Source organism: Salvelinus namaycush, chromosome 3 (genome assembly GCF_016432855.1).
Source record: "Salvelinus namaycush isolate Seneca chromosome 3, SaNama_1.0, whole genome shotgun sequence".
In the NCBI taxonomy this organism is placed as follows: Eukaryota; Metazoa; Chordata; class Actinopteri; order Salmoniformes; family Salmonidae; genus Salvelinus; species Salvelinus namaycush.
In genome coordinates this window covers 56,560,064-56,586,235 of record NC_052309.1, presented here as the reverse complement: position 1 = coordinate 56,586,235, position 26,172 = coordinate 56,560,064, and the positions used below count along the sequence as shown (strand labels likewise).

At 44.2% G+C, this 26,172-nt stretch overlaps 1 protein-coding gene across 2 annotated transcripts; it reads left to right on the top strand.

Moving 5' to 3' along the window:
• Positions 1–654: 654 nt before the first annotated feature.
• Positions 655–23,381, top strand: atxn2l (ataxin 2-like). 2 transcript variants are annotated; one of them, XM_038979107.1, is made up of 24 exons: positions 655–942; positions 1,220–1,326; positions 2,548–2,587; positions 2,835–2,891; positions 3,070–3,141; positions 4,878–5,061; positions 5,240–5,361; positions 6,230–6,321; positions 6,608–6,826; positions 9,602–9,912; positions 10,003–10,089; positions 10,199–10,324; positions 10,468–10,545; positions 10,652–10,713; positions 10,799–11,097; positions 12,072–12,138; positions 12,365–12,514; positions 12,644–12,707; positions 12,850–13,013; positions 13,248–13,380; positions 13,576–13,691; positions 21,249–21,431; positions 22,490–22,661; positions 22,754–23,381. In XM_038979107.1, the coding sequence occupies exons 1-24, from the start codon at positions 922–924 to the stop codon at positions 22,810–22,812; spliced, it is 2,985 nt and encodes a 994-aa protein (XP_038835035.1). In that variant the 5' UTR covers positions 655–921; the 3' UTR covers positions 22,813–23,381. The 2 variants fall into 2 exon arrangements, with proteins under 2 accessions (XP_038835035.1, XP_038835044.1); XM_038979116.1 differs by lacking the exons at positions 655–942; positions 1,220–1,326 and adding an exon at positions 1,626–1,744.
• Positions 23,382–26,172: the final 2,791 nt, after the last annotated feature.

Sequence of the window (26,172 nt, the reverse complement as noted above, 5' to 3'; positions counted from 1 at the left end):
CTTTGTATCCCCCCTCCTTCCTCTCTTTGTTTATACCTTCACTTCTTCTGTTTGTCCTCTACTCCGAGCTTTGTCATCTTTTACACATCTTACCCCCCCCCCCCCCCCCCCCCCCCCCCCCCCCTGTTCACCCGTTTCAAATGCTGATCTCTATTTGTGCCTTTCTGTCTCTGTCGCTCTCTCTTTTGCTGGGACCTTGTGTTGACGGTGGGCAGGGTTTTGTCCAACCTGTGTGGTTAGTTTCAGGTACTACATTGAATTAAATGATGATATGATACAATATAATTATACTGAAACATTTTGGCCTCGTGTGTTGTTGCTTTGGTTCACTGTTATTGTTTCTTACTGAATAAAGGGGAAGGATGTAAAGGAATGTTACAGTAATTCTTGCAGTTTTGTGTTGCCACAAAGTCCAATGGCTATGTCATAAAAATTCATGAAAACAAAAATTAGTTTTTGGGTCATATTTTAAGGTTAGGCATATGGTTAGCAATGTGGTTAAGGTTCGGGTTAGGTTTAAAATCAAATTTTAAGAAGATACATTTTAGATATAGGCGGGGTTTGGCTGGAAACTAGTGATGACCGCAGTTTTGGGGTCTGTTTATCGCGTGCACGTTCTTAATTTGTGAATGCGCACGTACACGCCCCCATCAACCCAGTCAGCCACGCGCAGACTACAGCATCTTTGTGGTGCCAAACCGGCGAATTTGTTTTCCCCGAGTTTTAGAATTTGTTCAAGTTACAAATGACATGCAATCGGAGTAAGCCACACGCAAGAGTATATCTACGGAGAGGAAACGAAAACGACGTGCTAAAAGTTTTAGCTACAGAAGGGACATTGCTTGTTCTTCTAGCTAGCTATAACGTGCAGGGCTGTACTACAGTAGCCAGATAAACTATCGATTGAGTTCCGAAGAGGCAATGTCTTTTCGTCGACAGAACGTGAGTTGTAGTTGTGTCAAGTTGCTAATGGTCACTTGCTGCAACATGTATTGGTTTCTGTGTGTATGCATTCTAGCTAGCTGGTTCGATATTTGTTAGCAGCTAGCTAAAAGTTGGCTAGCAAACGTGATCTTTATCGATGGTGTCCTCATTGGCTACCTCGCTAGTGTACAATTAAGTCAATCTGGTAATGTCAAATACTATTTAGTAGACTAAAGACATATTTTATCCGTATAACTGTTACTTGAGGTGTAATTATTGGCACGTGTCACACCAGCAACAACCCGGTTCAGGCGGACGAAAAACCTCCAATGGAACAGCAGGGCCAGCCGGTTTGCACCCTCATATCAGCGGGAGCAATACCAACAGAGCTGTGCCTGGAAGGTAAGCACATGTTCGGCCACAGACGTCAAGCAAGTCCGGGGATCTGCCACATATCCATAGAGGTTTACCGGTCAATACGAGGATTACAGTGGGCGTGCCCATGTCAAATTGAGGCTTTAAATCGTCGTTTTAAGCCAATTGTAACCAAGTAAATATAATTGATGTGGGTTGCGGCCAATGGCCACAGAGGTTCTGCTAAATCGACATTGCTATGATTGACCGGTGTCCGAACCAATGGGATAGACGATACATTTTGATTGACGCCAATATGCCCATTCACTTTCTGTGGGGAGGGGATTATCCGTGTTTTGTTGTGTTTTTAAGCATTTGCTTTAGATTTTGTTTGGCCTGTCAAGTCGTGTGATTTTTCACAGAATCAACAAGACTGCGGAGTAACAGGGATGCACATGACTAAAAAGTATTAATACGTGTTCATTATTTATTGTATTCAAGGTCTCTCTCGATATCTATACATTCTTAAATTATTTACCAGTTTGCAGTTGGTTTCCTCCTTACTAGCTGTCTTGTTTAGCTTGCTAGCTAACGTTAACTAGACAACAAACAGCTAGCTATTGTATTGTACCTAAACTAGCTAATGTTTAGATTTTTGATCTTTTGACAATCTCGCCAGTTACTCAATTGTTAGCCAGTTACTATATTACTTTAGCTAAAATAGTTGCACGTTAGCTGGCTACCGCTAGGTAACGTGAGCTACATTGTTAGCCACATCGCTTTAACGTTACCTTCGGTTTTAGCTAACCCTAGTTAGCCAGCTTGTGTCAACACAATTGTTTTGGTTAAGCTTTGCAAACAATGTCGTACGGCACTGTAATAGAGAACAGAACATGATCCGCTACGGGGCTAGCTTGTTTCCCCCTCCCCCCACGAAATGTCAAGGCTAGCTAACGTAGATCACCGGCGTCGGCACGGATTCGTGACGGTGATAAGTCTTTTGCTCTACGGCTGCATAGACGGGTCTTCTAGATCATCTAGCTAGCTTCATGCAGTCCTATGACAGATAGAGAACCACCAGGCTAAAAAGTCCACATTTGATCAACGCAAAATGTCCCGTGTCCATAATGCTTCGCAAGTTTGCATGTTAGTTAGCTACATTGAAAGTGGTGCAGCTGCCGGCCTGTTTCTTGCGTTGCAGCATTTTGCCCCGGAGCCAGCTACACCCATTTGTCTTGTCTGTTGCTAATGTTCTCTCTTCACATTCAGGACAAGAAATACAATGAAGCCGCCATCTCAGTCCTCTCCCGTAAGTCATATATCATGAAATGTAGGCTATCCAGCATGTATTACAGAAGTGCATAGCCTAGTACCCTTTTGATGACATAATGTAGGTTGTCTTTCTCTTTGTTTGCTTCCGTACTAGTGCACTATTGTATAAAGTGTAAACTCTAAAATGTTGAAAGGAAATTGCGTCTAGAGTAAAGTCACATTTTTTGGAGCTTTGACATAGAGGTCCATGCCATACTGAAGTCAGACATGCTTGTTTACAACAGGTATTTGAAGGTGTCTACAACAACACCAGGATGCTTCACTATCTCACAGCTGTAGTGGTGAGTGTTCATTTTGTCAAATAGGCCTGGTCCACCATGGTGCCTTACTTTGATGCAGCACATACACTATGCCCTAATGTGCACTATTTCCACTATTTAAGTTGTCGACAACTGTCTAATGTATATCGTCATGAAATGACCAATAACCATATTATTATTATTATTATTATCCCTCAAGGGCTCTACCTGTGACGTCCGAGTGAAGAGTGGAAATGTGTATGAAGGCATCTTCAAGACCCTCAGCTCAAGGGTAATTGTATACTACCTTGTATTAGACCATACAGGGGTGTTCTGCATACCGACACGTTATAGACCGCTCCTAGAAACATGGTTGTGGTCAGATGTTCACCTTGAGCTCTGGTGTATTCATTAGTCGGATTCGTTACAAAACCTAGTCAGTTGCACATCTGAATGCATTCAACCGAAATGTCTTCCGCATTTAACCCAACCCCTCTGAATCAGAAGGGTGCGGGGGTTTGCTTTAATCAACGTTCACGTCATCGGCACCCTGGGAGCAGTTGTTCATAGGCTCTGGGATTTGAACCAGCGACCTTTCAGTTACTGGCCCACTGCTCTTAACCGTTAGGCTACGTGCTACCCCTTTCACCGTTTACTCTAGGGACTAGTGTTATCATGATACCAGATTTTTTAAAACTTCGATACCATGTTTACTCGATATATCACGATAGATGCCAAAGTGATACCACAGCAAAGAAAAGAAAAGAAAGCATATTAGCCAAAGTCACAGAATGGCACCTGATCTAGACCGATAAACTCAGCTACTGTTCTATTCAACCGTTGGGCATCTTTTGAGCAAAATATTTTGACACTTTCTTTTAGGCACAGCCATGTGTATGCATTAATGAATCAATTTCACAATCCTACAATCAATTTGACTTTGGTAAAAACAATCTAACTACTTAACAACATAATGGTAATTTATTTGAATGGTAAATCTCTTGATAAACTGGGTAAATTTAAGATGTAGCCTAGGCCTATCCAAAAACAAGGTCAATGCATATTCAAAAGGAGTGTGCATGCATTGAGTTATTGAGCTTATTTTGGCTGATTTCATGGGGCTACAGGTGACGATCTGTTTCTCTTACATTTTTGGACTTATTTTATTGTACCGATCAACATTTGCATTGAAGTAGCTTATTTTATAAAAATGTGCGCTGTCTACCAGGAATGACATCATTCACGAGGCAAGAGGGGGACGGCCCGTAGGCGCACAGTCAGTTCGCCGAGGCAATAGATCATCTTTGTGAGAGAGACCGAAATATGAGAATGGATAACGTTTTTTGTGGCAATCAACTTTGAAATCAGCATATTTTGCGTTATGGTTGGCGCTATAGTTCATAAAGTACTAGGGTAGTGAATTGATGTTAGCTTTACCTGTCAGCTAGCAAGGAAAGTTGGCCTGCAATAGCTGGAAGCTACTGGTATCATCTTGCATTGTAAAGTGTTCTAGCCTATATTAACATTGTTTTACGAACAGTAAGCAACAGTTTCAACATTTCTACATGCCATCGTGTCGCGTTATTAAAGTGTGTTAACTTGTGTGCAGCATGAGTGAGGAGCTAACATGATGCAGCCCAGACTCCCAGTGCAGGCTAGCAATGAGTAAGTGGAGCAGGCACAGTGCACACTATAATAAGAGGTCGGCTGTGCTGATAGACGCTTGATCCGGAGACACATTTGACAGAAGTACCGTAAGTAACAAAAAATCTAGTACCAAACAGTTTTTCATGTTTTAGTATCGAAAAACTACTGAAGTTTCGGTATACCATGCAACACCAGGAGGGACCTGAAATTGTCCAATAGAAACTTGTCGTTGCAAAACGTCTTACGTTTGGAGTAAATGGATTCCGTTGCAAAATGTTTTGCAATAGAATCAGCGTAAGGAATACACCCACAGGTCACATTGACCACTGCCTGCAGCCGCTCTTCACTTAACCTCTGTGGTTCTAATGTGTTTTTCTCCAGTGTGAGCTGGTGGTCGACGCGGTCCACAAGCGGAGTGAGGGAGGAGAGGCGAATGGAGACGGAGGGGGAGGCTTGCCCCCCTCTCTGCCCAGGATCGAGGAGATCACAGACACCATGATCTTCAGCCCCAGCGACCTGGTCACAATGACTTGCCGAGATGTGGATCTCAACTACGCCATCAGAGGTAAGTGTGTGTGAGAGAGTGCGATGTCAGTGTGACTGAAACTGATTCAAGATAAGGATGTGTGTTTAAGTAAGCAGTGGAACTGAATGAGACAGATGGGAGGGTGAGCCAAGTGTGTGTGTATCATTATGTACCACTAGTAGATGACACATTATACCTTCAAGTTGGGGCTTTGTAGATGCTTTCACAGATACAGCAATCAGCTCATCGCGGGTGAACGGGGAACACCGGGAGAAGGTGCTGCAGCGGTGGGACGGAGGCGACAGCAACGGAGAAGGCTTCGACCTGGAGACGGACACGGTGAGGCGCGCTCACACACGCAGAGAAATGCATAGACACAGTAGCTAGGTTTCCATCCAATTTGTAACAGATTCTAATCTGCAGTATAAAAAAAATCCAACCTCATTTGGGTTTCTATCAAACAGACTTGTTGCTGATTAAAAAAAAACAACTGTGTGATGACCTAGTGCACATGAACACTTGCGCTTCATTTACCATGTAAACAGAAGTTCAGTGGGTTTCCATCACATGTTTTACTCTACCGATGGTTTTGTCACACAAACTGTTGTGATAAATAGCAAACTATCCCAATCTGGTTTTAGTGCATGCTCTCTAGACAAGTTTGCTGATAAAGTTGACGGGGTTATATGATGATATAGATAAGAGCAAGAATATTTTTATTTTATAATGGCAGCCAATCATCATGTCACCAGTGTTCAAATAACACCCTCCATATTTATTGGACATTTTCATGAATCTCACCGTGCACTTACCCACAACGGGAAGTTCATAACTTATTTCATCTGCCTGTAAAGTCTTTATGCTTTCACACGTCGTGGCGGTAGTGGGTTACAAGAACGTAACATATCATTGCGTGACTCCCAAGTTTATTTCGACATGATGGTTATTATTTCAATAGTTGCACATCGCAGCGTTTCCATCGCAATTATGGCATAATCTATTTCACCGACCAAAAAATGGTGTTAGGACAAATTAGCTGTTTCTATTGTCGATATCAGGCCTTTTGAGTTTTTATTTAATAATTTTTGTCAAGTAATTAATCTGCATGAAATGGTTGGATGGAAACCTGGTTACTGCCGCGCTCACACACACACACTTGGTGAGACATAGGCACACACTTACCGTACGGTTCTTCTGTCTCTGTCAGTCTAATGGCTGGGATGCCAGCGAAATGTTCAAGTTTAACGAGGAGACGTATGGCGTCACGTCCACCTATGATTCCAGCCTCTCCATGTACACGTGAGTGTTCTCCCCTCAGCTCTTTATTCTGATTGTGGAATATGCTCAGGTCACTCTGTCTATATAGCTCAGTATCATTCTGTGTTGTTTTTTTCCCATGTGATTGGTCTTTTGACCAATTTTATTTTATAATGGCAGAGCTGATTGGTCAAAAGACCAATTAGTGAAAAAAAGTTCAGAATTGGGCTTCCTGTGTGAACACAGCCTTATTCACTCACATCTCCCTTTCTCTCACACGTTTTTGAATGACCTTGGAAGCCTTATCTCTGTCTTTCTCCCTCTTCAGTGTTCCCCTGGAAAGGGGCAGCTCGGATGGCTTCCGGCAGCGGGAGGCACGTGCGGCTCGCCTAGCGAATGAGATCGAGGGAAGCCCCCAGTACCGTCACCGCACCAACCTGGAGAACGATGATAAGAGCGAGGAGGACAAGTACAGCGCCGTGGTCCGAGAGAGAGATGAGGGGAGGGAGAGGGGCAGCCCTGGATTCCAGAGTAGTGCCGGGAGCAGGTGAGACCGTAAGGGAATCTCAGACATACACTACCGTTCAAAGTTTGGGGTCACTTAGAAATGTCCTTGTTTTGGAAAGAAAAGCACTTATTTTTTTGTCCATTGAAATATCAGATTGATCAGAAATACAGTGTAGACATTAATGTTGTAAATGACTTGTAGCTGGAAATGGCTGGTTTTTAATGGAATATCTACATAGGCGTACAGAGGCCCATTTTTCAGCAACCATCACTCCTGTGTTCCAATGGCACGTGTCAGACGCCTCACAAGTCCTCAACTGGCAGCTTCATTAAATAGTACCCGCAAACCACCAGTCTCAACGTTAAGTGACGAGGCGACTCCGGGATGCTGGCTTTCTAGGCAGAGTTGCAAAGAAAAATACATATATCAGACTGGCCAATAAAAATAAAAGATTAAGATGGGCAAAAGAACACAGACACTGGACAGAGGAACTCTGCCTAGAAGGCCAGCATCCTGGAGTTGCCTCTTCACTGTTGACGTTGAGACTGGTGTTTTGCGGGTACTATTTAATGAAGCTGCCAGTTGAGAACTTGTGAGGCGTCTATTTCTCAAACTAGACACTCTAATATACTTGTCTTCTTGCTCAGTTGTGCACCGGGGCCTCCCATTCCTCTTTCTATTCTGGTTAGAGCCAGTTTGCACTGTTCTGTGAAGGGACTAGTACACAGCGTTGTATGAGATCTTCAGTTTCTTGGCAATTTCTCACATGGAATAGCCTTCATTTCTCAGAACAAGAATAGACTGACGAGTTTCAGAAGAAAGTTATTTGTTTCTGGCCGTTTTGAGCCTGTAATCGAACCCACAAATGCTGATGCTCCAGATACTCAAGCCCAGTTTTATTGCTTCTTTAATTAGAACAACAATTTTCAGCTGTGCTAACATAATTGCAAAAGTGTTTTCTAATGATCAATTAGCCTTTTAAAATGATAAACTTGGATTAGCTAACACAACGCTGCACTGGAACACAGGAGTGATGGTAGCTGATAATGGGCCTCTGTACGCCTATGTAGATTTTCCATTAAAAAACAGCCGTTTCCAGCTACAATAGTCATTTACAGCATTACTAATGTCTACACTGTATTTCTGATCAATTTGATGTTTATTTTAATGGACAAAAAATGTGCTTTTCCTTCTAAATCAAGGACATTTCTAAGTGACCCCAAACTTTTGAACGGTAGTGTACAGGCACTTAGTTGTACACTCAATACATTGATGCATAAACACAGTTGGCAGAACTGTATCTGTGTGAGGATGTAGGCTACTCAATCAGTTGTATACAGACAGACACAACACTCTACATGTTGCAGTTATATTTTCGTTCAGTGCATGTGTTGGTTTCATGAGCTTTTTTCCATGTGCACCAGAAGCTTATTTTGCTCAAATGTTGTACACAAATTTGTTTACATCCCTGTTAGTGAGCATTTCTAAAATGTGCAGTTTTGTCACACATCACAATGCCACAGGTGTCTCAAGTTTTCAGGGTGCGTGCAATTGGCATGCTGACTGCAGGGATGTTCACCAGAGTTGTTGGCCCCTAACACGCTGGAGAAGTGTGCTCTTCACGGATGAATCCCGGTTCCAACTAAACCGGGCAGATAGCAGAAAGCATGTATGGCTTTGTGTGGGCGAGCGGTCTGCTGATGTCAACATTGTGAACAGAGTGCCCGGTTGTGGTGTGGTTATGGTATGGGCAGGTATAAGCTATTGACAATGAACACAACTGCATTTTATCGATTGCAATTTGAATGCACAGAGATACTGTGATGAGATCCTGAGGCCCATTGTCATGCCATTCTTACTCCACCATCACCTCATATTTCAGCAGGATAATGCAAGGCCCCATGTCACAAGGATCTGTACACAATTCTTGGAAGTTGAAATGTCCCAGTTCAGGAGGCCTCCCGAGTGACGCAAGGCACTGCATCGCAGCGCTAGCTGTGCCACTAGAGATCCTGGTTCGAGTCCAGGCTTCGTCGCAGCCGACCGCGACTGGGAGACCCATGTGGCGGCGCACAATTGGCCCAGCTTCGTCCGGGTTAGGGGAGGGTTTGGCTGGCCGGGATGTCTTTGTCCCATCGCGCTCTAGCGACTCCTGTGGCAGGCAGGGCGCATGCACGCTGACACGGTCGCCAGGTGTACAGTGTTCCCTCCGACACATTGGTGCGTCTGGCTTCCGGGTTAAGCGGGCATTATGTCATGAAGCAGTGCGGCTTGGCTGGGTCGTGTTTCGGAGGACGCATGGCTCTCGACCTTCGCCCCTCCCGAGTCCGTACGGGAGTTGCAGCAATGAGACAAGACTGTAACTACCCATTGAATACCATGCAATTGGGGAGAAAAGGGGGTAAAAAAAATATCCCGGTTCTTTCTTGGCCTGCATACTCACCAGACATGTCAACCATTGAACATGTTTGCGATGTTCTGGATCAACGTGTATGACAGTGTGTTCCAGTTGCTGCCAATATCCAGCAACTTCGCACAGCCATTGAAGAGGAGTAGGACAACATTCCACAGGCCACAATCAACAGCCTGATCAACTCTATGCGAAGGATATGAGGCAAATGGTGGTCACACCAGACACTGAGTTTTTTTTGATCCACGCCTCTACCTTTTTATTTATGTTATCTGTGACCAACAGATGCATATCTCTATTCCCAGTTATGTGAAATCCATAGATTGGGGCCTAATTTATTTAAATTGACTGTTACTCAGTAAAATCTTTGAAATTGTTGCGTTTATACTTCTCTCTCTCTCTAGGGAGGGTAAATACATTCCTCTTCCCCAGAGGGCCAGGGAGATGGGTGTGTCCCCCAGCAGCCTGAGGGGCGGAGCCTCTGGTCCAATACCCAATCGAACAGGAGTCCCCGGCTCCTCTAGGCCCTCCCAGGGTTCTGATAGGAGCAGCCCGCTGTCCGTCAGGGGCGCCTATTCTCCCCACCAGTCCCAAGCCAGCCCCCCGGCCCAGCCCAGTAGCCCTACCCCCTCCTCTTCCTCCTCTCACCCGATCCCTCACTCCATCTCTCACCCACAAGCTCTAGCCGATGCTTCACGCTCTTCTGTCAACGGAGGTAAGGCCTCTGTCTGTTTGGGTATTTTGAGGGAGGGAGTGTGCGTTTTTGTGTATATTGAGTTTTAAGTGTGCTCTTTCTGTGCATCAGTGTCATCCAGAACTTCTCCCAAAGCCCAGAGAGCTGTACAGACCAATAGAACTCTGCGCAACCCAAGTTCCCAGTCCTCACCTGCAGGTACACACACATACCTCATCTGAAAGTGCACACAAACACACATTTCCACCACTCATATTCTAGACTATTCACATCCCTCTCCTTTTCCCTTCTTTCCCTCTCCCCCCAGTCTCTCGCTCTCCAAAACTAGACGACCCCGTTCTGGCTGGCCCTGCCTACCTGGACACTTCCTCCTCCTCGATCGCCTCGGCAACACCCAAGTCCTCTGGCCCCACCCCTCTGTTCACTGTGGATGGTGAGGAGGAGGATTACTACACTATTATTCTTATTTATTGTTCTATTGAAGTTAATTTTGTGAATAATTTAATGATTTCTGTTCCTTTTTCTACATCAATATTTCTCCATCTGTCTCTTGCTATCTTTTTCTCTCACTCTCAGTGAATGAGATCCTGAGCTCAGCGGCTAAGGAGAGGACAGAAGGCCCAGTCAGCCCTCAGGACGGCAAGAGCGGCAAAGGTTAGCTCTCTCACTTCCTCTCCATTTGACTGGTCCCTGTCCTTCCCCTCATCTCAGGTCTTTTGAAAAGTAGATTTTTCTTTCCATGATTTTCTCTCCCCCTCAGTTCCCTCAGTCCTGCAGAGAACACAGTTGGAGGAGCTCCGGAAATTTGGTAAAGAGTTCAGGGTAAGTGTGTGTCTCGTGTCCATGCGTGCCTGTGTGTGACCCCATGTGTCTTATCTGATTCTGACACTCTCGCTCTCTTCCACAGCTCCAGCCCAGCTCCTCCCCTTCTGCTGGCCCCACTTCCTCAGATCCCGCCCAGCCCTCCCCATCAGACTCCGCCACCACAGCCGAGTCTATACCCGCCCCAGGCCACACCCCCTCCCAGGACCCCCAGACTGGAGAGGGGTCCTCCTTCACCCCGAACCCCACTACCCCTACCCCCTCTCCAGCCCCCAACACCACCTCTCAGTCATCAGGTCAAGACAGACAGGCTGCGGGGACACCCCAGCCAGCCAGGACCCCTGGCAGCGAGGAGGGCGGCGAGCGAGTGGAGGGCGTGGCTGAGTAAGTACAGTACATTACAGTACATTATTCCACAGTGTAGTACAATAGTCTACTCCTAAGTCAACCTAATACCTACAGTTCATCTGTTATATGTAGTAGTGTTGATTAGGGGGTTTAACGGTTCACCAAACCCACGGTTCGGTACATATTACGGTTGTTGGGTCACAGGAAAAATGTAATGTCATTCACAATGTTCCTTGCATTGTCTGTTTTGACTGGATTGTTGTGTTGGGTCTCAAGTTTCTACTCCGATGCTGCGTTTGTAACCATGTGGGAGGTGGGAAGTTACCCGTTGTGAAGTCGTAAATACTAGTTGGATGCATTCATGTAATTTGAACTCGTTGCAAACTGCCAAACGGCCAATGGCCAACAAACTGTCAACCATAAACTAAAAGTACAGCTATCGTGCTTGTAAACAAATGGTAGAGTTTAAACACATGAGTAAATTGCTTTTTATAAATAATGTTTTGTTGCATTTAACTGCCGAAAATGCTGTTTTAGAGACCATTTCCTTAATAAGTGATGTCAGAGGTCAACATGTGGGAGAAGTGGGTGCTCAGGATGATAGATGAGTTTCCCCACTAGTAATTACCAGCTTGAGGACTGTTCAAGTGGGTTTTTCCCAGTCGTATGTGGTAAATTCCCCTTTCCCTCTTGGTTGCAAACGCACAAAGAAAGGTACAGGTTCACAGTGCGGACCGAACCGAGGTCCCTGTACACCCCTATAGTACCCTTACACCCCTATAGTACCTTTACACCCCTAGTGTTGATAAGATGTGTTGACACACTTATCTGTAGGTATTATGCAGGATCTGGATCTTACAATACCGTACATAACAATATGTTGATACAGTGTTAAGTCAAAAGTGAGCCCCATGCTCAGGTGGGCACGGTAGTCGCCGTGTTGTGTATGGAAAAGGGATTTGAAAGATGATTTGGAGTAGTCATCTCGCTCTCCTTCTGTGTGTTTTTAGCCAGGTGAAGAAGTCGACGCTGAACCCCAACGCCAAAGAGTTCGTCTTCAAGGCACCCATGACCCTGGTCTGTCTCTCTCTCACGCACACGCACACGCACACGCACACACACACACACACACACACAGGGAAGTAGTTGAGAACAAATTCTCTCACAACAACCTGTTTGGCCAGGAGTTCAACTATGTTCACGCCAACTCACACACCAAATGTAACTGTGCGTGATTTGTTCAACTAAACACACACATTATCTCACAAACCAACCTAAACTGTGCACCTTCTCTCCTCCCCAGGTGAAGCCGTCCCCAGCCCCCACCCCCCCACGGCCCACTCCTCTCAGCCCCTCCGTGGTGCTCCAGCCCCCCCCGGGACAACAGGCCATCTACAGCACCCCCTACCTGTCCTACCTCTCCCCCGTACAGATACAGGGACACTCTGTACAGGTAAGACTGAGGCTGTGTTTGACTTTGGTCTCTGTGAAAAATAAGCATTAGTGTGTCTGGGGTGTAAAAAAAACAAATGGCGTGTGTATAAACTTGATGTTGGGGTCTAACCGTCCTTTTGTTTCCCAGCCTCCCCAGATGTATCAGTACACCATGTCCACAGTCCAGCAGGGGAAGTATCCCAGAGCTAAAGGTACACACACTCACACCATTTTGTTGCCTAATCAATAGGTTGGTCGCAACACTGTCCTAACCTTTCTCTTTTTTAATTTAGCAACTGGGGAACATTTTGAAATCAACAAGTAAAGAATTAATAACCCTCTCTCCCCCCCCAGGCCAGGTGGTAGGCCCTCGTCCGGACCACCACGGCTCTTCTCAGCCCCAGATGCTCCAGGCTGCAGCGTCTGCAGCAGGCCCTCCCCTGGTGGCCTCCCCCTACCCCCAGGCCTACCTGCAGTACAGTCAGGTCATCCAGGGCATGCCCCACTACCCCGGACAGGTAACTATTGTGCTAGTGGTGCTGGCGCTAATACTTATCCACGCTTATAACAGCGTAGGTCCGGAGACCCAAATGTGTGTTGTGGATGGAAGTTTTGTTTCAATAGAAGCCTGACCTGCATAGGATTTTTTTAAATATATATGTTTTGTTCATATAATTAAATGTTCTTATCGCACTCTTTTTCCTCCTTTCGTTCTTTATCCTCTCCCTCTCGCTCGCTTGCTCGCTCTATAGCCGATGTACTCCATGCTGCAGGGTGGGGCCAGGATGTTGACTCAGGCGGGCCACCCCCAGGCTCTGGGCCCCCCAGGCCCTCAGTACCCCGGACAGACAGAGGGGCCCCCGGGACCACAACCGGCCATGTATGGTAAGATAACACACCATCTCTGTTTAAAAGTACACTCAGCAAGACTTCATCATTTTAGTCGTGTACAGGACAACGTCCTGCTTACAGGCAGTCGCATCAATACAATTCATTTATTCTAAGACTGTCATTGTTCAAGGCTCTTTGGTTTGAATCCACATTCTTCAGGTTCAAGTTAGTCTTTCATCTTTCTCTTAGCTCCCCAGCAGTTCTCCCACCATTCTAGCTCCATGCACCCTCCGCAGCCCTCCAGCACACCTACTGGGAGCCAGCCCCCTCCCCAGCACACTGCCCCCAGCCCTGGGCACGGACAGGTAAACCAACAGGCCCAGCTGTGTGTTTGTTTTGTCACATACACCGGATAGGTGCAGTAAAATGTGTTATTTTACTGGGTCAGCCATGGTAGTACGGCGCCCCTGAAGCAGGGTCACATCAACAGATTTCACTTTGTCAGCTCGAGTATTCAAACCAGCTATCTTTCGCTTACTGGCCCAACGCTTTAACCGCTAGGCTGTGTGTGTGTGTGTGTGTAGGGGGGGGGGGAGCAATTCACGTAATGGTGTAGGACAGATTCTGTCTTGTCGGTGTCTTTGCTGCATGTTTCCTGTGAGGAACCTGTAAATAATGTGGCACTCCAGCAGTGTAGGGCGTTATGCTTTAAGTAAAGTAACTTGTTACATAATCAGATTACTTTAATGAGTAGTCTTTTTACACGTTACTTTCAGAATCGGGCACGTGTTTCCATGATCCGATCTTGACCTGTTCCCTCATTTAGTTCTCAAGCAAGCGGAGAAAGGCTGTTTTTAGAGAAATGTCATGACTGCTGCTGTCCACAGAAATGTATAGAGGGCGCACCTCTGATCTTTGCTATTGATCGCTTCTGTGATAGCAAAGCCCATAGAGGGTTTTTCCCATCTAGTAGAACGTGTGCCCTTTTATACATCTCTATGGGTCGTGAACGTGCGATCTATAACCAGAACTGGTGGCTTGAGAGAGATTTTGATTGAAGAGAGAATCTGTTCAGATGTTTGGCTTAGTCAGGGCTGGTGTTATGGGCAGGCCTTAGTGGGCCTGGCCCACCCTACCCCGTACCACCTCGCCAATCCAAATTAAATATTGATATTTTATTTCACCGAGACGCACGCCGACAGAGACGCATCAATCTCAGATATAGCATCCAAGCGAGCGAAACGGCGCCCCTCTGTCTCAGTATGTGTTGTCGACTGCATAGAGCCCCACAGTGTCATAATACCCATAAAACCTAGCGGTCAAACAGGGAAATGGTTCCAATCGCTTTTCTTTTGCTTAACCTGACATGACTTTTCTCTCGTACAAGGTGACTTTTATCAATATATTCAGCTCTCTTTACACTGATTGGAAAATGCTAATAAACATTAAAGTAGACATCATGCAAGATTACAAATCCCTGCAAGCTCCTGCATGTCATCTCTAGCTGACACCTTTGCTAACCGGTATTGTGTCAATGTGAAACTTGCACAAGACGGTTCACAGAATTGTCAATTTAAAGAAATGTAGCCTATTCATTATTACATTTAGCTAACATTAGATAGTTAATCCAGAGATTTTTACCTTTGCCTCGATTCGGCAGTCTGGACCAGATCATCATGGCATTTGTAGTTTTTAATGATAGCCGCATTTTATTTTGCCGGGGGTAAATACAGGCGAATATATTGGTTTAGAAAAAAGTCGCCTTGTCCTAGAGAGATTTTCAGTTATCAAAACGTCAATGTTATTTTAAGTATTTCTAAATAGCATTATGGAAAAAATGAATGGTGGAAAAACAACCATTTCCCTGTTTGACCGCAAGGTTTTCAGGGTATGTTGACTCATGCAGGGGCTCCCAAGTGGCGCAGCGTTTTAAGGCACTGCATCTCAGTGCTAGAGGCGTCACTACAGACCCTGGTTCGATTTCAGGCTGTATCACAACCGGCCGTGATTGGGAGTCCCATAGGGCGGCGGACAATTGGCCCAGTGTCGTCTGGGCTAGGCTGTCATTGTAAATAAGAATTTGTTCTTAACTGACTTGCCTAGTTAAATAAAGGTTCAATAAAAATACAGTGCTTCTCTATTCCCACCTTTGGGACAACTCCCATCGTTAGAGCGGAGACATGTGCATCATTATATAAACATTTCTGGTTCCAAGCCAATTGGAAAAGAAAGTTTGTGGGTGCACTGTACCCCTAAATTGATGTTTTGCAAAAATTATATAGTTACTCCATTCTAAATAAAATACTAAAAAATACTTCACCAGAGAGCATGACTTAGCCACAGAGTATCGTTAGCTTCTTTTTTTTTTCTTTTTTTTTTTTATCTGTGGAGTGTGTAGGGCTATGGCTATTTGGGTTGCAAGCGTGGTAGAACTAGATGATTATTAAGTTGCGGCTGTCAGTGAATAGCTAAAATGTGTAAAGATGATGTGTCTAGAGTATCATTTAAAATGTTGAGACAAGGGGAGGGCTGTGTGGTGCCGATATGGGCGTCTCTCTCCAGAATGCATGCGCTCAGCTGTCTCCCGCCAATTCTTGCAAATTGTGTGAATTGTTGGCCCTTAGTTTATTTTGATCAATTCCCCGTTACATATGTAACCAGTGAGCCTAGTAAATGTACCGTTAATCCCCGTCATTTGGTTACATACATTTTTGTTATGCATTAGTCATTTACTTTTCACAACCTGCTACACTTGTGAGAAAGTTTAGTAAGCATTTTGTCTTTTGTTTGGAGTGCTCCATGTGAGCATGTCTGGTTTCTCTGTCCTGATGATGTTGAGCACACACAGAAGTAGGCCTACCTGGCCTGCTGCCCGCAAATGTAGGAAAGTGCCCAGTTGAGGATGTCTGATTGTCTTAACTCACCCCTTACACCACTAATAAGCTGCGCTTCTGTAAGTCTGCTTATCATGATCTCATATATCCAGTGGAAACATTCAAAAAAAAGTCTGTCTGTCCCGAGCTCTGGGCCCGGAATAGAGTAGTTGATACATTGTTACACTTCACTAGTGATAGCTCAAGTCAAGACCGATAGAAAGGCGGAGTAGAGAGATTAATGCGATTGAAAGAACCTGCATTCTCATCAGGATATTTCTTCCTGTTTTTATTTGTCGGCTTTAGGACTATGTATTTTACTTAGTTGACGATGAAAGTTATAGCTTACAGGCCAATGCAGCAAGTGGACCTATCTGAATTCCATGCGCTCATTTCTTTAGCTGCCAATGGATCACGGTATATCTGTGTCCATGTGACAGAGGCTAGTGCTTTTGCATTAGCTGAATTGTAACTTTTAGATTATAATTTTAATTCAGATTTTGGATTAACCACGTGATTTATTTAGTAAGTAGCATCTTTTTGGTAGAGCCGCATGGCTCGCCTTGTTCCCTCCTCTGAGATTTAGATTTGTTTTCATGAAAGTAAAGTAGTAGGGATACACGATATCGGAATCGGACAATATTAGCTAAAAATGCCAACATCGGTATCTGCCAATGTTGAGTTTATGCGATGTGCAAAACCGATGTCAAAGCTGACGTGCATACGTACAGTGGTGAGAAATATTTGATACACTGCCGATTTTGCAGGTTTTCCTACTTACAAAGCATGTATAGGTCTGTAATTTTTATCACTTCAACTGTGAGACGGAATCCAAAAAAAAAAATCAAATCCAGAAAATCACATTGTATGATTTAAGTAATTAATTTGCATTTTATTGCATGACATAAGTATTTGATACATCAGAAAAGCAGAACTTAATGTTTGCAATTACAGAGATCATACGTTTCCTGTAGTTCTTGACCAGGTTTGCACACACTGCAGCAGGGATTTTGGCCCACTCCTCCATACAGACCTTCTCCAGATCCTTCAGGTTTCGGGGCTGTCGCTGGGCAATACGGACTTTCAGCTCCCTCCAAAGATTTTCTATTGGGTTCAGGTCTGGAGACTGGCTAGGCCACTCCAGGACCTTGAGATGCTTCTTACAGAGCCACTCCTTAGTTGCCCTGGCTGTGTGTTTCGGGTCCTTGTCATGCTGGAAGACCCAGCCACGACCCATCTTCAATGCTCTTACTGAGGGAAGGAGGTTGTTGGCCAAGATCTTGCGATACATGGCCCCATCCATCCTCCCCTCAATACGGTGCAGTCGTCCTGTCCCCTTTGCAGAAAAGCATCCCCAAAGAATGATGTTTCCACCTCCATGCTTCACGGTTGGGATGGTGTTCTTGGGGTTGTACTCATCCTTCTTCCTCCAAACACGGCGAGTGGAGTTGAGACAAAAATAGAGCTTTTTGGTCTAATCAGACCACATGACCTTCTCCCATTCCTCCTCTGGATCATCCAGATGGTCATTGGCAAACTTCAGACGGGCCTGGACATGCGTTGGCTTGAGCAGGGGGACCTTGCGTGCGCTGCAGGATTTCAATCCATGACGGCGTAGTGTGTTACTAATGGTTTTCTTTGAGACTGTGGTCCCAGCTCTCTTCAGGTCATTGACCAGGTCCTGTCGTGTAGTTCTGGGCTGATCCCTCACCTTCCTCATGATCATTGATGGCCCACGAGGTGAGATCTTGCATGGAGCCCCAGACCGAGGGTGATTGACCGTCATCTTGAACTTCTTCCATTTTCTAATAATTGCGCCAACAGTTGTTGCCTTCTCACCAAGCTGCTTGCCTATTGTCCTGTAGCCCATCCCAGCCTTGTGCGGGTCTACAATTTTATCCCTGATGTGCTTACACAGCTCTCTGGTCTTGGCCATTGTGGAGAGGTTGGAGTCTGTTTGATTGAGTGTGTGGACAGGTGTCTTTTATACAGGTAACGAGTTCAAACAGGTGCAGTAAATACAGGTAATGAGTGGAGAACAGGAGGGCTTCTTAAAGAAAAACTAACAGGTCTGTGAGAGCTGGAATTCTTACTGGTTGGTAGGTGTTTTTTTTTTTGTTTTAGATTCCGTCTCTCACAGTTGAAGTGTACCTATGATAAAAAATTACAGACCTCTACATACTGTAGGAAAACCTGCAGTGTATCAAATACTTGTTCTCCCCACTGTATATAACGTAGGTACATGTGACGCCACGTAACATTTTGCGCTATACTTGCAAAATAGCATTCCAAAACTAGCCCACCATGTCTGCTGTGTGGGTCGATCAGTCATTTGAAAGAGGAACAAAATTTCAGCGAGACAACAAAGGCGAAATCCATGATAATGGAATTCATTGCCCTTGACAATCAACCGTTCTCTGTCGTGGGTGATGTTGGCTTTCGCCGACTGGTCGAGCACCGGTACACACTACCAAGTGCGCTATTTTTCAGATGTTGCCCTACCGGAGTTACACAGTAATAGAGTCACTGTTATTAGCTCCACGACATGCATACTATGGAACGCCGTTTGGGTTTTTGCGTGTCCAAGCTGTACAAAAAAGTCTGCCAACACCGGCCACGAACGATGTGTTTACAATACCGCGTTGGTAATAAAGCATAATTTGTTCAAACGCAACTTCTGGGATAGCTAGCTTTAGCTTGGTACCTGGCTAGCACCAATACAACAATGACCAGTAGAAACTGCAGTTATTTTCATTATTCTTAGCAATGATTTAGGGATCCTTGTAAGTGTTAGCTAGGTAGCCACTTGCTGTTCGCCTATTGAAATTGAACTTCAGGTCATGAAAATAAATAGCAGCCAGTTACCCAAAGAAAACGTTATAAGCAGCCAGCTAGCTTCATCTGGCTAGTGAGGCTCAACCGGACCGGGTGATGTGTTATGAAGCTAGCCACGATAAGGATTAGGCACAATAGTTGAATTTGCGGTTTGCCTTCAAAATAAAAGTATGTCATTGACAGTGATGCAAATGAATACATATAGTAGAATTGTCGTACTTTTATTTTGAAGGCGAACCGCAAAATCCACTATTGTGCCTAATCCTAATCTTAGTCCCCAATAGTCCACTAATCTTTTCACCTCTTAACAGGAGCGGCAGGTAAATTGCTAAATTGTAATTGCTTCGCTACTATGGCCTATTTATTGCCTTACCACCTCACGCCATTTGCACACACTGTATATAGACTATTTTTCTGTGTTGACTGTACGTTTGTTTGTTCCATGTGTAGCTGTTTGTGTCGCACTGCTTTGCTTTATCTTGGCCAGGTCGCAGTTGTAAATGAGAACTTGTTCTCAACTGGCCTACCTGGTTAAATAAAGGTTTAAAAAAAAAAAAAAAATTTAAAGGGGCGGCGGGTAGCCTAGTGGTTAGAGCCAGTAACCGAAAGGTTGCTAGATCAAATCCCCGAGCTGACAAGGTAAATATCTGTCGTTCTGCCCCTGAACATGGCATTTAACCCACTGTTCCTAGGCCGTCATTGTAAATAAGAATTTGTTCTTAACTGACTTGCCTTGTTAAATAAAAAACAAAAAGGCACATCTCAATAGGTGGTCCAGCTTTCCTCATGACATGGCACAAGTGGCAGGGTGGGCTTCCCTCTTTTTGTTCTCTATTGCTCCACAAGCAAGGGGGAGGCCGATGACATCACAAATTCCTATCAGACCGACTCCTTCAATGCCCTACTCCTTTGCAGTGTAAAAAAAAAACTATTTTGCTCAACATATTTACCCTTTAGTTGTGGGTACTTTACAGTATTTATACTTGGAATATTTATTTTCAACAGGAAAAGTTCAAAAATCACTGTAAGGCCCCTGTTCAGTGTTTTCCATTAGCACCGGCCGTCGGCTAATCAGCCGGTTAGACTCATTTAACACTCTACTTTTTCCACTTCATTAACTAGGCTACTTGTCCGTCGAGCCCTGTCCCGCTAGAATGAACAATATGGATCTTCTAGCGATCTATTGATAGGATAGGCGCCAGTCAGTCAAAGCGAGCGATAACGGGTAAACGCAGTCTGCTGTCTGTCCCGCCTGCCTTTACAACTTGTGTGCGCTGTGGTTGGTTGCATTCAAATGTCTTTACACGTCCCATATAATGTAAGTGGTAACGATGAGTTGAAATCCACTTCGCCTAATTATTGTTTTCTTTGCATTTTTGTTTACGTAGCCAGCCACGCAGCGTCATGGCGCATAGGCTATTTAGCCTAGTGTGCTTTGGTTGACAACTGAACAAGTGTTGACTAGTTTATAAAAAGGTGTCGAACTGACTGAATAAAGTCGATCTATATCCGTTTGTCATTCATAAATCATGCAAAGTATGATACCATATGTACATGGTATCGCATCGGGACAAGTAAAACAAAATATTTCCTTTCGTAGGATGTCGGGGCTTGCCAGACTGATGGACTCTTGTCAATATGTGTATACTATCAAATTGCAACAGTTCATTTGGCTCCCTAATTTGCCTAGGCTTTTTTGTGATTACTGCAGATACTGTAAATTATGAAAACATCTGAAGATGGTGAATCATTACTGCAGCAATAGGTAGTGGGGAGCCTCATTCTGGTCCAAATATGATATAGGACCCTCATGGAATCAAACAATATTCCGAAATGTATTGACTCAAATCATCAAAGATTGTCTACTGCTAGAGCAAAAACAAATGTTCACCCCTTTGGGTCCCCAGGACCAGGATTACGAAACACTGAGTTTACCTTGTAATTTATGTTAATGTGGGGTATTTACTTAATTTCTGTTTTTAATAAAATGTCATTTAAATTAAGATTGGTGTGGCAATTCATATCTTGCAGTAAAACCGTGAATAACTTTAATCTCAAGATGCAAAATGTTTAAAGTTGAATGTTCTCCTTAAATAGTCCTGACCATATATCCTGACCAACCTGTTTTTAGTCTACTGTTTGTTCCTGTGTGTGTGAATATAGTGTTTGTCTCACGTATGTGATTTCCTAACACATTTGTCTTCCCCTCTTCAGTCGGGCCAGGGAGGCCCCCAGCCCCAGTCCATGTACCACGCTGGGCCCCTGCCAGCACCCACACCTCCTAACATGCCCCCTGGCCACAGCTCTCCCCAGGCCTCTTACCCCATGCAGGGCTACAGCCTGCCCACCCACCAGCCCATGGCCCAACACTACCCCGGCCTGGGACAGCTCACACAGGTAAAACACCAGACTACTCTGGACCCACAGCCCACATACATTCAACTCGCCAGAGAGTAACAGATCTAAGCAAACAATGATACAACAATATATGTAGCACTTTTGTTTCAATTACGTAAGGCTGATTCACGCCGTTGATCTACGTGCGTGGGTGGAGTCAGATTTTTATTCCAAATTTTTTGGGGGGGAGCAGTGGGTAACAGGATTTCCTCACCAGTCCGTGTTTCCTAGACTCCCATTTGTGGTGAAGTTACGTTAGTCTTCCCTTGATAGTATATTATAGTTGTTATACTTGCCAGTGTAACCTACAACATTATCTCAATTTGATATGCTGCTTTAAAGTTCAAGACTAGTGAGACTTGCTCCCATATCAGCCTAAAATAGTGGTATATCAGAGGAAAGGCACATGGCTACGAGCTGTTTTTACTGTTTCAAAATAGCCTGGAATCAGTTATTACTTAATAGAATTCACACAAAGGTATTTTGTTTAAGGCAACAATGTTTTTTTTAAACAGTCACTGAGATTGTAGTTGGTTATCAATGCTACTTTGCGTAGCCTATGTAGATCAGATCAAGGAACCAAGCAACAGCTTCATTCCCTGCATAACTTTAAGCCAGAGCCCGTGACGTTCAGGCCCTACCCAGGCCCGATTGCTTCTGCCAAATGTAAGGCCCCGGCCCTGCCCGAAATAACCTCCATTAGTAAATCCATTAGCTGCTCCTGTCACTCGCTCCCTGCGCACAGCTTATGGTGGCTCTAAGTCTGGGTATCAATAACTACGGCTCAGCTGGGGCTGCTCTGCTCAATGACGAGACAGGAGAGCACTGTTAGCTACTTTTGTTCACTCTAAACTGACAGCTCGGAACATTATATTCTGTGAAATAATCACTCCTGTCTTATATTTGATGTTGAAGCACTTCTGGCACCATGTCATGATCTTAGTCAGATTTGGAGCTCCAAAAAGTCGGCGTTCTACAAGGAACCACCCATTTTGACGGAAAATCTTGAATTTAAATGTTTTTTAGAAAGGGATGACACCATCTCGCTCTTTCTCCAGGCCCATGTTGCCCAAGGTATGTCTGGCCCCCACCACCAAGGAGGCCACGGCCCGCCCCAGATGATGCTGCACTACGCCCCGCCGCCACAGCAAGGCCCAGGCTCTGCCCAGCAGCACGGCCCTCCCCCCCAGCAGGGGGCGCACCAACACTACTACATCCAACACCCACAGGGTAAGTAACTTCAAGTCATGAAACTACATCTCCAATAGAAATTAGCTTTACATTTACAGATCTTTGTCAGTGACTGTTGTTCTGTGTTCTAGCTGTACAGGTGCAGGCTCACCCCACCCAGCAGCTCTCCTTCCACCCCCCTGGAAACTGACACCCCTACCTACCCCATGAGGACCACAGAAGAAGCAGGACACAGGATGGAAGAGGGGAGCTGAGGCCTCCAGTCCCTCACTGAGTCTTTGACTGACCCAATCAAGTTGTTCTCTGATCGGCTAAACTGGTCTGAGAACTGAAGCACCCTTCTGGAACCACCGCAGCCACACTTCCCTCTCGCCCACAAAATAAGCAACTTGTTTTTTTTCCCTAGAGTCCTTTTAGTTAAAGAGAGCCCATCAAAGGCTCCCTTTCTGCTACTCTGTTTGGGACGGAGAAAAAAATTGACTTATTTTGTTTTTATTCAAGCCTAGAAAGACTAAGTCGTCCTCGCTAGCTGGATCCATTTTTAAGTTGAGAGGATTGACATGGCGAAAGCATCGTCTCACAGTAGACTGAAGAGACTCTGCAGAGAATTATAGGAGTTATCAATGAAACTGGCTCCCTTTTAACCTGACCCACTTCCTCCCCATCTCCTCCTTTTACAGGTAACCATTAATAAATAATGAAACTATTAAAATACAAAAAAAATTGAAAAATCATACAAAAATAAAGTTTTAAACTCAACCTCATGCCGCCAGAACTCTTATTTTCTGTGCAAGAGCGAAGGTGAAATGATTGAAAAGGAATCTTGTTCATTTAGATTTATTTAAAGGTATGACAAGCATGTGAATTTCACCATAAACTGATTTGAACCACTAATCTTTAATAGTAAACTATGCCACGCATCACCACACAAATGGTTTAAGCCCTATTTGCACAGGATTAGTATAGAAAGGCGGCTATAATTTACCACGGCATGTCAGTTTTTCCAGATGGGATTCATTTTTACCAAACTGCCCCTGTAATAATTTTTTCCTCATTCAAAATTGACCATTATGACTGTAGGCTCTTCAAGGCATGAAGATATTTCACATCTTGGAACAGCCTAATATTGACCTAATGGCCTTCAGTTCAGAGAAAGTCATAGCAATAAGAATCACGAACTAACCTATGCAGACTTTTAATTACCGGATGTATATGGCACAATATCAACCACTTAATCTTTTAAAAGAAATATGGCACTAGGAAAGTTGTGACAAAACATAATTTGTTGGGCTACATGCATAGCACTGTTTTAAGCATCAATTTGTTCCCAAGTGCAGCACCTGTTAAACTGTAATATCCCTCAAAACACTATCAGAGGACCCAACCTTGGATGGGATTATGAAAAAAAAGTATTAATAATATGGGACTGAAATTAGATGTGATTTGTGCTCATGCAAATTACACTAACTGAGCCCCCCCCCCAGTGAAACGTATCCTGTCCGAATAGGGCTATAGATTATGGCAAAGCATTTCTTATATAGTGACAAAAGTAACTTCAACTATAAAACCAGATTTGAATGTAGTTAACATGACTCCACAGTAAAGAAAAATATATAAATACAGCTAAGAGAAAATGGGTAAACTAGAACGAACATTCTCAGGAGTCGTCAGCAAATCCATACATTGAAAACGGTAATGTCGCAGCCGTCGGCATGGGTTCAAATCTGGCCTACTGCCCTTCGACACCACCTTTCTTTCCCCACTGACATCCTCTCTTTAATAGTCAGGAAAGAGCTTAGAGATAAGAAAAAAAATCATTATGGTTATAGCTGGTAGCTCACACAAGCAGCTGGGGCACCAAGAGAGGTGTTCGAAGGCATTTGCCCTACGCCATACAATAAATTTTACAACATGTCCTCCCTGGGCCTTATTACCGCATAGTTCGGAGAGAGATGGCTGGTGGATGAGATTAAGGTATTTTGAAAAGTTTCAGCCACAGCAGTGAGTTTCACAGTGCTCTTGTCCATATTGCAGAACCCCTATGTAGATGTAAGTTACACTGTGTAGTCTTCCCTTTGACTGAAACTTGGTTGCACTCAAATCCAGCAGTCGAGTGACTCATCAATTTCCTCCCCGTCGGAATCAGCTACATGATGGGGGAGGCTTCACATATCTAAGAGAAAAAAAAGTTTATTTGTTATGTAAAGCTGAGTTTCAGAATGGTATCACCCACCTGCTTGGTTATTAGATGGTCTAGCAGTTTAAAATGTAACACGCTGTTTTTGAAACAATCTTATTAAAATCGGTTCATATACACCCCCAGGAATGAGACTTTGTTGTAAATTTTCTGACAATGGAGCACTTCTTTCATAGAATGTATGGGAATGACATAGTAAGGCATTTGTGAAAATTGTATAGCAATATAGTGGGGAAGCGGCCTTACGTTTTGGACAATTAAGTCACTGCAGTAAATTAAACATCTGTCCTGTTCAGGACCTGAGTCTATGCAGACCGTGCACCATAGCCAATCAGATACAGTAGGCAAATCAATTTTCAACACTGGCCTGCCATCATTCACTTTAAAATGGACTGTGTGATTACAGGCCGTAGCAACAGTGTGCCTTTAGATCATTAGAACGCATTTGCCAAAAGCCACCTGACTGGATTTCTGCAAATGTGTAAATACTACGGGAGTCCTCCTACAGTTGCGAACTTCATAGCCCTATTGATGAAAAAGGTAGGCTCGCTCCCTCAGTTGCCTATGCACAACAACTGCTAGCCTGAGCTAAAATCTAACGAGAGAACATTAGATGAACCCTCAAACTTTTTCAGCTAGTTGGGCATCAGAATCGTACTGATAAATGGGGAATAGTAGCCTGCTTGCCCTTCCGCAGCATGCATGCTTGTCCCAACCCGCGTTTTTACAACTGAGTGGAACTTTTATAAAATGTCCACTTATGTACATAGGATACATATAGCATTAACATTAAAACAGAAGATAAATATTTGTCCAGCCTTTGCTGCCATGCATAATACGCTGCGACCCTATTGAAAAGGTATTTAACTCCAAATATTGTTTTTGCCACTGCATGGATCACCGGTGCGGTTGAATGCAGCATTCCTGTATGGTGCACTCAATGTATTGTCGTTGAGTATACTCGATTTTCTTATACATTTGTTAATTTGACTGATAATCATAAACAAGATTATTCTCTTTCCTGTTTTCGGAGAGATCGCAGCGTTTTATCCGTCTCATTATGTTATATGTGCAGCACCATTCAAATTTTAGTGGTCGCATACACATATTTAGCAGATGGTATTGCGGTTGTAGCGAAATGCTAGTATCATTGCAAACAGGGCATTATTGGTCAATTTCTTATTAAACTAAATCTGAAAAGCTTTTCACAGGGGTTTTATGTATTTAAAAAAAAAAAATGTAATTTTATTAACTCAACCCCTGTTCTATGTGCTCTTTATCTTATTTGTTGCTTTACCTCCACAGACGCTGTCATGAAGCACTTCCCAGGTGCAACAAAGGGACAAGTGGAAA

Coding starts and splice junctions, on each gene's coding strand:
- atxn2l (XM_038979107.1), top strand. CDS start 922: ATGTCTTTTCGTCGACAGAAC. Junction 3,142..4,877: donor TCAAGACCCTCAGCTCAAGG/GTAATTGTATAC, acceptor GTTTTTCTCCAG/TGTGAGCTGGTGGTCGACGC. Junction 10,325..10,467: donor CCCTCTGTTCACTGTGGATG/GTGAGGAGGAGG, acceptor TCTCACTCTCAG/TGAATGAGATCCTGAGCTCA.